General features: G+C 47.0%; 1 protein-coding gene and 1 long non-coding RNA gene across 11 annotated transcripts in view; one reads left to right on the top strand and one right to left on the bottom strand.

Annotated features, from left to right (window-relative positions):
• Positions 1-305: 305 nt before the first annotated feature.
• The window catches only part of ZMYND8 (zinc finger MYND-type containing 8), a 111546-nt gene continuing 96250 nt past the window's right edge, over positions 306-15601 (top strand). For 9 of the 10 annotated variants that reach the window (XM_045528505.1, XM_045528502.1, XM_045528501.1 and 6 more), the window contains exons 1-2: positions 1191-1423; positions 10250-10320. In XM_045528505.1, coding sequence (XP_045384461.1) covers positions 1410-1423; positions 10250-10320 — 85 coding nt within the window. In that variant the 5' untranslated portion in view covers positions 1191-1409. Of the gene's footprint in view, positions 326-1190; positions 1424-10249; positions 10321-15601 lie in introns of those variants that run through there. The other variant, XM_045528506.1, reaches the window with a different exon arrangement.
• LOC123622297 lies at positions 3443-5486 on the bottom strand. Its single transcript, XR_006729452.1, has 2 exons — positions 5304-5486; positions 3443-5044 (listed from the first exon to the last, which is right to left on the bottom strand). It is a non-coding gene; the product is annotated as an uncharacterized LOC123622297 (long non-coding RNA).

Genomic DNA, 15601 nt, shown 5'->3' with positions numbered 1-15601 from the left:
GTGGGAAGAAATGGAAGCAGGAATCCTTGTGAAGCTCATGGGATTTGCCTGCCCACCACGGAGAGCCGGGTTCCCCAAGCACACACGGGGGGATGACTGTGGCAGGAAGGGCTAACCTGTGGGTGTAGGCCTGACTAATAATGGGGCTTCTTGTTTCCTCGCTGGGTTTGCCATGTCTCTCCCTCCCTCCGGATTTCAATGGCTTCTCAGCCGAGAGGCACTGCCTGTGCCCTGGATTCAGAAGGTACACGCCTCCTTGGGAAGCAAAGGCGAGAGACAGCGGCTCCTCTCTCTCTTTCTGCATCTGCCGGGAGAGCTGCAGCTGGTATTTTTCCACAGGCCTTTTCTGTGATCTCAGGGCCTAGTTTTTTCCCAGCCAGGCCCCGAGTCCGAGAGAGGGTTAACAGGCAGGAAGCTGAAGGCATCGCAGACTAATACGGAAGTCAGATTTTTGTTTAACTGACAGGTTTAGCAGGCCTCGCGGTGGGGGAGGGGCCGGGAAGTTGGTAGATCCAGGCATGTGGCCTGCTAGGAGCGCATTTGGCTTTTCTTAGGGTAAGGACGAGAGGGGCCCCCCTTGGCATCTTGGCAGGGAGGCAGGAACCCATTTTGGTTTTCTTTTGAGGACTGTCCGAGGGGGGCGAGAGGCTAATGGCTCCCTGGCCTGCTTTTCCAGGAGGCATTTTGACAATGACTATGCAAACTTGACCACTCTGCTCCCCTCCTCCCCCCAGCTGCGCGACTCCTCTTTGCTCGGGGAAGCCAGGCTGCTCTCTGCGGCGTTGCTGGGGCCTCCTGTGCTGCCTGGGAAGCCCAGCTCCTCAGAGGCCTGGCCCAGGCCCTCCTGCTTGGCCCCTTGGCCTCCTCCCTGGGGCTCCCCGCTCCCCAGCTTCCCCTTCCCCTTGGACAGCCACTCTGCTGGCTGTTCTAGAAGAGGGCTAGCCTTCCTCCTTAGAAAGGGGCCGCTTCTGCGGGGGCAGGTGAGGCTGAGCCCTTCAGCCCACCCCAGAAACCCTCTTCCCAGGGGCATCCGGGCCTCAGGCTTTGCTGGAGCAGCTCAGGCTGGCTGCACTGGGTCGCCCGTGCCGGGAAATCTAGCCAGGGTGTGGGAGAAGTGCGTGCGGGGGCCCCTTTCCCAAGTTTTTCTTGCTGCAAAAGGCCTAGCTTAGCCTGTCTTTTTCTATGCACAGGATGGCTCTTGCTCACCCGAGCCTCACAAAGATAATCGCTCAGGAAGTGTTTCAGCCAATCCGGGCCGGCTTTACACTCGGATTTGCCGGGGCAGCCAATCGGGGATGAGCTTTTATTAGGCGGCCAGATCATCAGCCGAAGTGCCAAACCCTTTTTCTGTGAGAACTAGGAGCCTGTCCTCCATGTTTTATAAGTATTGACATTACACAGTGTTAACAATGCATCCACAGAGGTAAGCTCGACTTTTTAACCATCTTTTTCCCCCCTCCCTCTGAGACATCCGAATTGTGGGCGAGCAGTGTGATTTCTCTGTGGCTGGCCGTGCCACACTCACCCCCAGAGCACTTATGTTAACTTGGAACTGTTTAGAGAGAATTTTTTTGCTTTCTTGGGTCACATGGCTAAGTAGCCATTAGCCATAGCTTGATTTTGCAAACTGGCAAGGGCCTGGCACACCTTTTATTCCACCAGGGCATGGTGTTTCTGGAATAGTTTGAAGCTAGATCCTGGTATGCCAAAAAAGAAGCTTTTTTCCCCCCCTTTCTCCTTTTTTCCCCCCTTCCCTCTCTCTTCCTCTCTCTCTCTCTGAGCAGTCCCCCCCTCCCCTGCACTATTGTCTTCTCTTGTGCCACATGCCTGCTGGGGGAAGAAAATGGAAGGTAAGGAGCAGGCAGGCTCCTCTCCAAGGAGAGCTCATGGCAGACAGCAGAGCAGGCAAGTCGGCCTCTCCAGAGAGGTTCTGGGAAGTCTGGACTAAGTTCTGACAAGAGAGGACGTGTGTTTGCAAAAGAACCCAGCCCTCAGCAGAGCAGTGCTAAGGGGAGAGTCTGGCTCCTGGGCCTAGGTGGGTGGTGGTGTCTGTACATGGTCTTTTCTCATCCTACAGGGGTTCTTCACTTGAAACTACAATTGTTCAGCCTTTTTCCTGACTTGGGTTGATACAGAGTGTTCTTCTGCAAGCCAGCCTACAGCCAGCAAATGTTTGTGAAAGTGTTTTCTAGGCTTTGGAGGAAGTTTTTGGAGTAGGGATGGGGATTAAGGGGTGGTGGTGGTGGGGGAGAGATCTTGGACAACATCCTGCAAGCAAAAATCTGAGGACTCTTTGAATCCCTTAGCTTTCTACTCTTGCATGATTTCAATGAACTAATGTTATCTTTTATCCTTGTTTTCATTTTCCTACCCCCCCCCCTTTTCACATTGTATCCTCTGTCCTCCTGTGTGATAGAGTGCAGAGGAAATAAAATCATGGCTGTGGCTCATGACAGCATTCCATAGTCAGTTGTTGGGTTGTGGTGTTGTTGTTGTGTGTGTTTTTAATAATACCATGTAACTGTTTAAAAAAATTTCCTTTTTGATCAAGTCCCAAATCTGCCAGCCTGTTCTCTCTTCCTAACTGTGGAAAAATGAGACGGTTGCTTGAACATTTGTTGGGTAAGTAAAGCAATCCATTTCCTCTGTGACCATGTAGAAAGAGTTTTGCGAACATTTGGGGTCTGTTTGTAATAGGGGGTCTTGGCTACAGCAGTTGGGGGCTTCATTTGCAGGAACAAAATAAGGGCTTTTGAAAGAGTGTCTTGATTTTAGGTGACTGTTTGAATCCACTGTTTTTCCTGATAACCTGCAGCTAGGATTGAAGATTATACTTCCTGTTTACCCTCAGCCAGGGGAGAAATGTTCAGTTCGTTGTGACTTGACTCTGGACCTTTAATGGGGTTTGTTTGGTTATTAGAACTGTGGGTAGGTGACCTGCCTGTGAAATGTAATGAAACTGCCTGTTCTTAGAGGCACAGAGCCCTAAAAACATTGGTGGGGGAGGAGCTGGTGGTGGTGGTGTGTGTTGGGGGCGGTGGTGTCAGTACTTATGTTTTAGGATACTTCACATACAGTGTAAAATCTCATCTGCCACCAAACTTGGTTTGATTCAGGACTCACTGACCAAGAGATTCAGCCTTTTTCCAAGCCTGACCCACACACCTGTACGCACGCTAGCCTTACATATGATTTATTTCTCACATTTTACATTTCCCCTGATCTCTTAATGCTATAGGTAGAATTTAAAAGTGGAGAAAGTAGACTCTTGTTTAGCATTACCTTCAGAATTTCCCCAGAACTTCACTACATAAATTGCCAGCTTGGAGACCAATCCGGCATGGCTATAAAAGCTGGAAATATATTCAATTGCTGTGTTACGCCAACTTTGTGGAGTCAGTAATCTTTTTTCTTTTAAAGTAGTGTCCAGCAACCCACCTTTTGACACCACTTGGAAAAAGGTTCGTTTAATCAGGAGAAATGTACCAAATTCTAAGTTGAGAAAAGTCTGTGTAAGGCAGGCCAACTTCTTAGAGTAAAAGTGCAGGCAGTTAATGATGTTATATACTTAAAGCTGAACAGTGCCTCTACCCCACACAAGTAAGTTTGGACACTCAGCTATTTCTTTGTTCTTATCTCCTTGCTGTAAATGGAAATTACATATTGAGGTTCTTGTGGCCTTCCTAGAAGCAATATCTAATCACAAGACTCCTGGTTTGGTGCCTTCAACGTTTGCATAATACTGTGTTTGTTGGGCTGGAAGGGAACTTAAGGGCAAGGCATTTGTCCTCTAAAAGCTTTCATTAAAATGGCTCCCACAGGTTTGGAAAGCCAAGATCTGTTTTCAAATGTGCAGCCCCAGCAAGTTCCCTGCCCTGGACCAAGCTAGCCACTTTTCCTCTGGTAACTGTGGCCACCACCAAGCATGGGTCTGTAAAAAGTTAATTGCTTTCAAAGTAGCATTATTGTCCAGTTTCACTAAAGGGGAAAAAAAAAATATAAATGTCTGCATTGCAGCAGGACTAGGTAGGGACAGCAGTGCTGGCTCACAGAGCAGCCCAATGGGGCTCCTCTGTGTAGCTTTTGAACCAATAGACTTGGAGGAAAGGTTAAAGATTGACAATTGCAGTGGCTGGACTGAGAACGGGCCTTCTGGAAATTTCTACCATCTTTGTTCCTTTTAGGAAAAGCAGATCTGCCAAGCTGAAGAGTCTCCTACATTCTGTTCCTAGGGCATCTCCCCTCCCCCCCTTTCCTTTTCTCATCAAGGTAGAATGTTCTCTTCTGCCACGTTTGTAAATTGCACAGGGGGGAACAGAACATTGGGCTGTTTTCTTTTTTCCTTCTGCCGCCTCAGTCCCCAAAGAGGATGCACAGCTGCAAGGAACAAACACAGACACACTGGAGCTTTTGATTCCTCTTTTTTTTTTTTCCTTCAAGACCCTCCAGGATGGATTCACTTTCTGCTTTGGGAAATTAAGTGGCGTTCACGTGGGGGAGGGGGAGTAACTGCTTTTATTAGCTCCAGAAAGTGGTCAGTGTTCAGTCTGTAACTAGGAATTAATTATATATAATCACTCCGTAAACTTTCTACAGAGTTTTTCTAATTGCTGAGCATGAACATAGTTAGCCCGTTGGAGCCAAGTCCAGTTACTTTTATAATTAACAGCTCAAAGATTTGAGTCAGAAAGAAAGAAACAATGGGGCCTCTTGGATTATAAATTAGGGATGAAAACAATAGCTTTTTTTCCTTTCTTTCTTGTAACCCCTTTTCTTTTAAACAAAACATTCCCCCTTTTCTTTCCCTGGGAGAAATGGTGGGGAAACTGCACCAGGTCTTAAATAGGGGAAGGGGAAAACACTTGCAGGGTGACAGTCACCTAGAAAACCCTGAAGGCAAAGGTAGGTTTTTAAAAGTCCAGCCACTTCCAATACGTGATCTCTTTGTTTCTTTTGCCCTCTTTCCCCTTCTCTCTCCTGTGACAGAGGCGACAGACGTTTGTCAGCCTGGGAGCCCTAGATCTAGCTTTGCCTCTAGTTGACCCTGAAAAGAAGGGTACATTCAAAGGGGCCTTCACCACCCCACAGCAGAGATTTAAAAAGGTAATAATTTTAGAGGCCCTTTGGTTGCTGTTAAAATGCAAAAATGAGTGAGGACTCACCCTTGGCTTCAGGTTGCTAAGACTGTGGTTGCCCTTCCCCCCTCCCCGCTCTCCTTGCAGACAAACAAGCAGGCAGTGCGGACGCCAGCTCCGCAGCCGGTGGGCTGCCACCCCCCACCCTGATCACGACTACCTACCTACTGGCTGACGCAGGCCCAGTAGCCCATCCTTGCCCTGGCATGGCCTTGGGCACCGTGCCCTCCTTTCTCCCCTGAAGCTAAAAAGCAGTCACCTTGAAACTCCCCACTCCCAGCACCAGAGGAGTTCTGAGGCCAATTCTCAGCCCTATAACAGTAAATTACATTATCCACTATGAGGCTGTTAGTTCGGCCTCTAAAAGCGGGTTTTGCGAAACCCATTGTTAATTCTCAGGGCTCTGTTGGGAGTGGACAAAAATCTAATTTGTGAGTATCCTGTGCATTGGCTAGGGGAATGTTTTACTTGTGTTTCTCCTCTGCAGCCTCGGATTGTCTTTCCTTGAGGTTAACTGTCTTAGGACTGGCTGCTTCAGAGGGCTGGGTATTTGGTGGCTGTTTTCAGGCTTATAAACAGCCCTTTTATTTTACCTTGGCCTCAGACTGAGGTGCAGCCCTTTAGCTTGGCTTTTCAGATGCCTGCTGTTCTTGAAGCACTTTCATTTTATCTAGCTCCTTTTTGGTATGGATGCAAAGCTGGTTTCTAATAGACTGAGAAGGGGGAACAGGCTTCCTCTCCACCCCGCACACCACCCCAGCCTGCTCCCTTGGAACATTTTTGTGTTTGCACAGACACCTGTCTGTCTGCATTTTATGCCACGGGGCTGCAGAATTCCTAACCTTCTACCCACCTAATTTGAGGGCATTGGGGCCTCATCACAGAGCCTCATGTTGAAGGCTCAGGATCTAAAAGGGAAGGCTTTTCCTTACGAACCTGTGACTTCACAAACTCTCCTTGTCATTGCAGATTTTTTTTTAAGCTTCCAAACGTTGGGTTGTTGGTATCCCTTGGTTGAGCTTTTCCTAGTTCTGATATTTAGGAAGGTGGCTTTGAAACTAGCAGGGCTGCTTAAACAAGAGCTACAGCTATTGAACAAACTGCTACCATTTTAGCTTCAATACAGGAATGAGGCAGTGTTGCCAGACGCCATTTTAAGAATCCTGCATAAATAGCTTAGCTACCGATGACTCTGCCTGTTTTAGGTGAGTGCTTATATAAAGCTGCTCTGCTAACCATTCCCTCCCCCCCTCCCAAATTTCTTAAAAAATTAATTGCAGATTTAGGGAAGCATGGTTTTTTATTCTGATGTTAACTATTTTGTTATCTGGAAGAGGAAGATGTTGTGCCTTGGGGATTAAGTATTTCTTACAGCCTGGACCATTTGGGTATTTTGAATGAAAGTAAAAACCAGGAAAAGTCCTTTCGAATGATGCATGATTCTTGAATTGTTGTGAGATGATCCTCATCTGTAGAACCAGAGTCTTATGCATGTTGGTTATATATTCTAGATGGGTTTAGATATTCTTCGTTAAAAGTCAGTAGGGGCATGGGGCACTTGGGGAATAGAAATATCTGGGCATTGTGTATCCAGGCATTTTTCTTTCAAAACTAGATGCTTTTTCTTTTCTTTTTCTCTCTCTTTTACAAGTGTTGGGGATGAGATTCCTGGGAATTACGGACCAGCCCTGAGTCTTCAGAATTAATAATCAGAAGGCTTAAAGCATCCTGGAGGTGCAGCAGTTCATCTGCAACTTTTAATTGCTCTTTTTTCAGTGCATGCAGGATAAGAAGTAAGCGTAAGGCTTTCTTGCTCATGCATTGGGGGAGAAATCTTTATTCTTTTTGGAACTAGATGGGATGGTCTTGATTGTGTTTGCAGGCACTATTATTTCTTCTCTGAATTGCCTGAAACGTGTCAGTTTGTGAAATCCACAGGCAAGTGACTTGGGTAAATGTGAGTGCAAGTGGTGGTGGTAGTGTATACAATGTACATAACTAGTTGATAGTGTATTTTCCTGTTGGGGTGAGAGGCTGTTGTTTGGTTTTCAGGTAATTGTCACCCATTTCTTTAGCGGGGAGGGGAGTCTAGTCTCCTCAACAGACCTTTAAAGAAGAAAAAAAGTAATGTCAGTTTGAAACAAGGGCATGTTTGTCTCATTGTTTTTGATTTAAATGATCAGGGTCGCTGGAAGCTATCAGATATGGAAGGAGAGAAACTGTCTATTTTCTAAGACCTTACTGTGTTAATGACAGAAGTTCAAAGTATTTTTTCCAGATGTAGTTGCTTTTTCTTTTTAAGAATTATTATTTGACTTTTTTATCCCCTCCCAAATGACTGAATAGTTCTTAACCTAAAATTGACCAACATCTGTGGGACGTTCAGACAGGTACAAATCTTTTGTTGATACCACTTTTGATGTAATATTCATAGTTTTTTTCCCCCCTAATAATTTACTTGTTTTTAACACTAAACCAAAAAAAGAAGAGGAGGGGAGGGAGAGAGAGATTAGTGGTGTAGAAAAAAGGAAGTCCCTTTAGATGTGGCTATTCAAAATGACTAATTTTGCATTCTGGTCTTTGCTTTTGTAAACGAAGTTTTTTTTTTCCCCCCTCTCTTCTAATGCATAGACACTGCAATTTCCTTTAGTCAAATACAAGATTGTGTGTGTGTGTGTGTGTGTGTGTGCGTGCGTGCGTGCGTGTGTGCACGCGTGTGCATGCATGCATGCATGCATGTGGGTGCACAGGTTCCTTTTAAAAGGATAGCTTGCTGATCTGTGAAAAAGATGGTTTTCTTAAATTGTTGTGCTTGAAATCCTGGGCTATAAAGTGGTGGTGCTATTGCTAAAGTTAGGTTATAATGGTGCCCACTTATAATACTTGGAAAGATAAAACAGCTTAACTTTTTCCTCCCTCTCTCTTCTGCTCCAGAATTATCTTAAACTCGGCAGCAAATAGTCACCACATAACTCGTTTGCATTTTCTTCGCCTCTCAGCATTCCTGCCTGAAGTATTCAGCTCCTCTAGGCTGTTACAAGCCAAATAATTGTTCTCGTGAATGCAGCCTTCCCTCAAGATCAATACACCTTTGAATGTTTTCAGCTGCAGAAATCCTTCAAGTGGGTTTTTTTGGCTCGGTTATGCATAATTGTTTCCTTCACCACTGTACATTTTGGTTGGATCACAGATTAGCATTTTTTTCTACCACTAAAAATACTGGATTGGTTTCAAAAAGTTTAGGATTTCACATACTTCATGCTAAAGAGGGAAACAGAATTTGAGTTGCTACAAAGATCAAGGTTGCTATTTGTTCTTTTGAAGTTAACCATCTACCCATCTCTGAGGGCTGCATGGGGCTTTTTGTGAAAATTTATTTCCAATCACTCCAAGCAAGAACTCATCAGCAGCATCCAGTTGGACAACCTATGTATGTTCCAGGCAGAGTGCGACGTTCCTGAGTTGAGAATGTTTTCCTCTTAAGTTGGAGTAGAAAGTATTAGTGCTAAAATCACCTCCAATAAATCACTGTTGTATTATTGCATATAAGTGAAGTGTTTAAATTTAGCAGGCTGCTTTCTTCTGATGAAAACCATTTGTGACAATATGTCAGTTGTTTCTTTGGTCATTTTTTTTTTTTTTTGGTCACAGGCTTTCTCTACAGATGCTGTGTAAGTGAAATTGTTGACAGTGTTCGATATCAGAATGTTAAACATGCTAGTATTCTGATTTAAACCCTAACTACGTTCCTTTCTTCTCTCTACTGGGACTAGTTAAGTCTGAGGCCTCCAAGCTCCTATAATTTAATTCTGGGGTATAATCTTTTCCTTTCTCCCTAGCTCCCATCCTGAATCTTTTTCTCCCAGCCAACGCAGAACTCTCCTAAACACATCTTCATCTTACACTGGGGTTCAGGTTCCAGGCCTGAGGCTGCCTGTTTGGACTTGTCTTTTGCCTCATTGCAGTCCCAGACCACTGTACACGGACGGGACATTCTCTCTTCCTCAGCCTCCTCCGTCCTGTCCTGGCTTTGAGTCTTCCACACGGAAAATTCCATCCGTATCAATTGAACGGGTGATGCACCTGTTTCTTCTCGTTGAACTACAGTCTGATGGAATTGCATCTAGAGTCATTGCTCAGATTCCTGTCACTTCAGTTGCACCCTGAATGTTTTGGAAAGCTCTAGCACCTCAAACCATTTGCACCTGTAAAAGGAGAACATCATTTCTTCCTTTGGTTTAGCTTGTGAGCTTATCTGTGAGGGGAAGATCTGAAGCGACCGGCTCTCTGTTTAACCCAAGTTCCAGCCGAGAGGGGGAGAAAGTTCTGGATGACAGACCTTGCCAGCAGAGAAACCTGCTTTATTCTCTTTTCTCCCCAGCCCTCAACTCTCAGCCTTGTGTCCTTTAAGTAATCCTTCCTCATTCCACTTTTGTGGTGGGGGATAATTAGTCACGAGGCGATAGCAAGCGACATCTGTTACAGAGAGGAAACATTCAGGGGATGGAAGTGTGGAGACCCCAATCTTAATTCTTGGGATAAATGCTTCTACGTTGAATGTTCTAAGACCGAGTTTTTAGCTTTTTGCCTGGGTGTATTTTTCTGCTTTGTAATTTAACCTATATCTTTTTTTCATGTTCCTTCCTCATTGGGAAAATTGTAAGATTTAGAGGGGAGGTCTGGGAAATACTCTTTGGCTTGAAGAATTCAGAGATTAGAAGTCTGGGTACTCTGCAGTACACCTCCGACCTGCCTGCCTTTGAACCCCGTGTTAACAGTGAGAAACTTGTTTATTTGAAGGCTGGGTTCTCATTGGCCCACAGGGGTACATTGTAATTGTGTGTCTAAAAAAATGCCTTTTGCGTCCCCCAGTAGCATGACAACTGGAATAGTAATTTAGCTTAAAAAAACGAACAACCTTGTGTTTTAAAAAACTCCTTTAGGAGTTTGAACGCTTTGTTGAAATCAGGTGTGGGTTTCTTCCTCCCCAACCCCTGGACAAGGAAGGGGGAATGTCTTCAAGGTGGGTTTGTTGCTAGATCTTCCAAACAGCTGCCCCCCATGGGGCAAGTTCTCAGCCTACCTAAACATGAACATAATTTGCTCTGTTTCAGCTTGGCTGAAGAGGAAATAAAAACAGAACAGGAGGTGGTAGAGGGCATGGATATCTCTACTCGCTCCAAAGGTGAGTAAAAATCTTGTATTATCTATTCAAGAGCTAAGGAGGAAATTGGAATTTGTTTTTGTTGTTGCAGAGCAGTGAAGTGTGGCTCTCTGAGCTGACGTTGCAACTCTCGTCGGATTTTGATGTAGGACCTTTGATGGATGAACCTAATTTATGGAGAAATCTCCTCTTCTTGATTTTCTTTCCCTTGCGTGTCTGTGTAGGTGTACTGACTTGTCGGGAATCGTCCTGACAGTAAATTTTACTTGTGTGTCATGACAGAGGGCAGCTGGCTACCTCTCCACAGGGTGACTTTCAGGAGTCAGAATTTAAATGAAGCATGTTCTGGAAGCAACCGGAGTCTCCAGCTGCTGCTAGTTTTCTGATTTTAACAACAGGCCTCTTTGGAATCAAATCGAAGAAGTGGGATGAAGTCAGCCCACTTCATTGGAAAACGGTGGTCTTGGGTTAGAGCTAACAAGGAAATGCAGGGCTTTCTGGAATCCTGGGGCCGGTGTTTGCATTTATTTCAAAATGTAGCAAATTAGGGCAAACACAGTTTATGTTTTTATTCAGAAGCCTGTAGGAGACTCCTCAGTGTCTTCTAATTGAGGGATTGGTACTTTGCATTTGGTCCTGGGGAGAGAGATTTTATGAGGCTTCCCAAAAGGAAGCAGTTACTCACTTTTGCCTTCAGGGTGCTTTTAAAAATGAGCTACTGGAGTATTTTTCATATCTTTGGTTGATGAAAAGGCTCATCTCCAAACATAATGGTTGTACCAAGGTGTTTTTATTCCTTCAACAAGTCAGCGAGTGCACACAGCCCAGCGCTCAGGGTGACGAGGAAGGAGGAAAAGGCTAGAAGGAGGGGGTTATCGCAGGCCCTATGGGAAGGAGATTCTGATCTAGCTAGAGTGTCGCAAAAAGTGACTCCTTAGTGGTGTCTGAAGCAAAAAGTGTTGTGAGGGATTTTGTAAGACACTATGTCATTTTGGGCAAAGCTGGGGGTCAGATGGTCGAGGCTGTGACCTTGGACGCGAGCGGGCTGCTGCTCCCTGGCAGGGCTCCGAGAGGAGGAGGCATCTCATGTGGCAAGGCCAGGCTGGCTGGGGAGCGGGAGGAGGAGGAGGCCGGGCCAGAGGGCTGCCCTTGCCTCACGGCAGAAGGTTCTAGTACCCAGATGGAGAGAGAAGCCATGGGGGGCTTTTGAGCAAGGAAGGTGCCTTCACGCAGGTGTTTTGAGACCGTGGGTGATGAGGGAGGCATATGCCACTCGGCCACTTTCTGGCCCCTTGATGTGGTCAGAATTGATTGTGGTCCAGCAGGAAATGGGACAGAGTAGAGAGAGCCCAGGGGGAGGGGGCCAGGAGGGGTGGGTCTTGTCCTCGTTCTGCCACTCACTTTCCTCAGGGGCTTGGACACCCTGTCTCTGTCCCTCTGTTTTGTTATCTGTGAAATAGGGTCTTGGATTAGATTCTCTCTAAGAGTCCTTCCATCTTGGGCTTGTAAAAATAGCACTTGCTGACAGCTTTTATGAAGGCTCTTGCTCTTACCGGGAACTTTCTCTTGCTGAACTCTGATCCCCTTATGGGGTAGGCGTCCTTCCCACTTTGCAGATGAGGAAACTTGTGTCGCATGGGCAGTAAGTGGCACAGCAGGATTGCACTGAGAGCCGCTTCCTTCCTGGACACGCCTGTGATGCCGTGTAGCCCCGGTGTGGAGACTTTTCCCCAAGGGTCAGAGTCGGGGATGGTCACCCAGGGCAGGAAGCCTGCCCTGCTCAGGCCCCACCTGTGCGTGGAGACCTCTCTCCTCATCTTCCTCTGTACCCTCTGGATGCTCCTAGCCCTTCACCAGGTGGCACCCCTCTCTGTGCTGCCTGGAGCATGACTGCTCTGGGGTGACTGTCGTCCCTTCTCTCATGTGCCCCACTGCCACCCTCTGCCCGCAGCAGCCAGGACGATCTTACAAAACGTGGGTCAGATCCTGTGTCGTTTTGCCAACTCCTTGCAGTGACCTTAAGGTCCGAAGTCACTCTGGGCCGCCTCCCTGGGCCAGCCCCGTTTCACCTCCGTGTCCTTTGCGACCTTCGGTTCACCTTGTCCCTCTTCTCCCCTGACTCCGCTTGGCCGCCTCCTTCTCTGCTCCTCCCTGGAGCCCCTGCGTGTCCTTTGCCGGGACGTGTGGCCCTGGGTCCTGGCTGCCTGTTTCTCGTAGCTCAGACCCGGCTGGGATGTTGTCTCCGCAGAGAGGCTTTTGGTGACCACCTAGACTGAAGGAGTCATTCCGTCATTTTTTTACTATATTTTAAAAAATGAACTTTTAATTTCCGAGCCGTTTTAGATTTTCAGCAAAGTTGTGAAGATAGTGCTGAGAGTTCCCGTGTTAGTGTCCCCTGTTACTAGCGTCGTGCATTCGTGTGACATATTTCTCACGATGAATCAATCGTTAGGGGTGTGTTATTACCCACCGTGCTGCATGCAGATTTCCTTACCTTTTCCACTAAGATATCACATGACGTTTAGTTGTCATGTCTACTTAGGCTCCTCTTGCCTGTGACAGTTTCTCAGACTCTTCTTGTTTTTGATGACCTTGACAGTTTTGGGGAGTCAGGTGTTTTGTGGAATGTTGCAGTTGGGATTTGTCTGATGTATTCTCATGACAAGACGGTGGTGTAATGGGCCTTGGGGTGGAAGACCACAGAGGTAAATGGCTATTTTCATTACATCGTATCAAAGGCACGTAGGCTCTATCCCTGCTGATGTTGACTTTTGATCACCTGGCTGTGGTAGAAGTTTCTTCCCTTTCTATACTGTGTTCTTTGTTTTTGTTTTTTTTTAATTTTTTTTCTCCTGCCCTTGGAGGTCACCGTACTGTGCTCTTTGGAAGGATGTCACAATGCGCGGCCCAGACCACTTGTCAGGAGTGAGGGGTTGTGCTCCACCTCCTGGAGGGCAGAGTACCCACATACGTTGTTTGGAATTTTTCTATACGGGATATTTGTCTCTACTGGACTCAAGGCAGTCACTTTACACTTTGGGTTATGATCCAGTACTACCAATTTATTGTATTGCTCATTTTGTTCCAGCTTTGGCAGTCGGGACCTCTTCCCGTTGGCCCTTGTGTCCCTCTGACAGACCCCATCACTGTGGGGTTTGTTTATTTCTTTACTGAGCACATTGTTACTTTCTGGCACTGTAAGATGTCCCAGGCTCATCTTGTATGTGTTCTGCCTCAGCCCTAGAATGAGCCATTTCTCCAGCGACTCTGGTTTTTTTTGTTGGAGAATATATTAGAATCCAAGATCTGGGCACTAGGTGTGCTCATTGCTACTGGGATGTGTTTGCTTCTAGGTTCTCTCAGTTGACAGAGCAAGGAAATGTGTATACTCATGTATTTTTCTGTACACATTTCCATGTGTACCTGTCTGTGTCTGAATTAGCTAAACATGGGTTCATACACTTGTCTCCAGCTCTTACCCTTTATGGCATGGACCTTTCTAGCCTTCTCTCCTTGCTTATCTAACCTCCCACCCCACCAGTAAGAAAGCTGGCCCCCACCATCCTCCATTCATTTGCTAGTTTCTAGTACATTTTTAACCTGATCTACAGTGTACAGTTGGATGTACTTTAACACATGTATGCACTCCTGGGACCATGACCCAGATCAAAATAACTGAACATTTCCAGCATCCAGAAGGTTCCTTATCACTCTGATTTTGTTCATAGCCATTGTCAGGACCTTTTACTTCCTTATTTATTGTGTCGCTGTGTCAATGCAGGTTCCTCCTCCTCTTTTTTTTTTTTTTTTTTGAGATGGGGTCTTGCTCTGTTGTCCAGACTGGAGTGCAGTGGCTGTTCACAGGCACAATCGTAGTGCACTGCATCCTCCTGGCCTCAATGATCTTCCCGCCACGGGCTCACGAGCATCTGGAACTCCAGGCACACACCACTGCACCCCGCTTGTAGGCGCCTCCTTTAGGCGGACCTGGACCGTCACACCCACCTTTCTCTTCCCTTGGAGGGTCAGGATGGCATAGAGGTTTAAAAGAACCTGGTTTCTAGAGCTAGACTCCCTGGTTCTGGCTTGTCCTCTTCCTACCTGAGTTATTCTTTGTGGCTCAGTTTCCCCTTGTATAAGGGGATGATAAAGATGAAAGGTTATGGTTAAGATGAAATTTGCTCACACATACAGAGTGCTCAGAACAGTTCCTGGGACATGGTGAGTGCCTGAAAATGGTAGCCATGGTTAGAGTCGACTTGGAGAGACCCAGTGAGCTTTTACTGCTCGGACTGTCAGGTGGTGAGAGCTACTCACTGTGTTCTGCTGTTTGCCCAACTTGCAGCCCCTAGGAAGAGAGTATGGTGGTGGATGAGGAAGCCATGCCCAGACAGACCCGCTGCCCAACAGGGCACAGCCGAGAATTACGCAGGGGTGCCCAGCAGGCAGGCTCGGGATCAGAGAGAAATTTACTTCTCCAGATCTGGGATTCCGACGCTTTGCACTGCGCTGCTCTTGCAGCTTCCTGTCCTGGTGTCGTCTGCAACATGTGCAGAAGCTGTTGCGCAGCTGTTGGGAGCGATTTTCCTAGGTGCTTGGGGAGCCCTTGCTTTGGTGGGGAGTCACTGAGGAGAAGGGGTCATATTGTTTTGAGGGAGACCTTCCTCTCTCCTCAGGGACTCCCTTGGGTGGTTGTCTCTGTGTGGAACTGAGCTCCTGTGTCCCAGAGAGAGTGGCGACCGTGGCTACTTCTGTTTCCAGGGCACCTCTCTGATGGAGCCACTTAGGTCAAGCGAGGAAATTGCGTGCACAGAGGCCTGGAGTTAAGATCCTGGGTTGCTGAGGTTCTCAGAGCTGAGGTCTGCATGGTCAAGATGTGACGTTTGTGAAGGCCCACGGGGATGGAGGCTTACCCCTCTTTCAGTCCTAGTTATCCAGAGTCCACGGTGGGTGATCCAGGCTCAGTGAACACATATTTATTTCTCCAGCCTGCCTTTCTTGTGGGTTGGGAAACTCCGTGCTTCAGTCCTCAAATGGCACTGTCGCTGTCGGGGGTCTTTGGTTGTGAGCGGTGGAGACCAGCTCTGGTTAATCTGGGCAGAGAGGCAGTTGCTCGTGGTGTTGGTGGGAAGGGTGGGGGTCCAGGCTGCTCTGGGGAGCGGAGTTGGTCCACAACAGCGCAAAGTCCACGTGTCTCCTGTCTGCCCTCTGTCCAGAAAAGGGACACCTGGACCCACCAACGGTGCCCCACTTCGAAAGAGATAACTCCTCAAAAGGAGATGAGGTGACCACTCTGGCATCT

Source organism: Lemur catta, chromosome 17 (genome assembly GCF_020740605.2).
Source record: "Lemur catta isolate mLemCat1 chromosome 17, mLemCat1.pri, whole genome shotgun sequence".
Lineage (NCBI taxonomy): Eukaryota > Metazoa > Chordata > Mammalia > Primates > Lemuridae > Lemur > Lemur catta.
The sequence above is the reverse complement of the archived record's forward strand: the minus strand, read 5'-3'. Positions and strand labels throughout refer to the sequence as shown.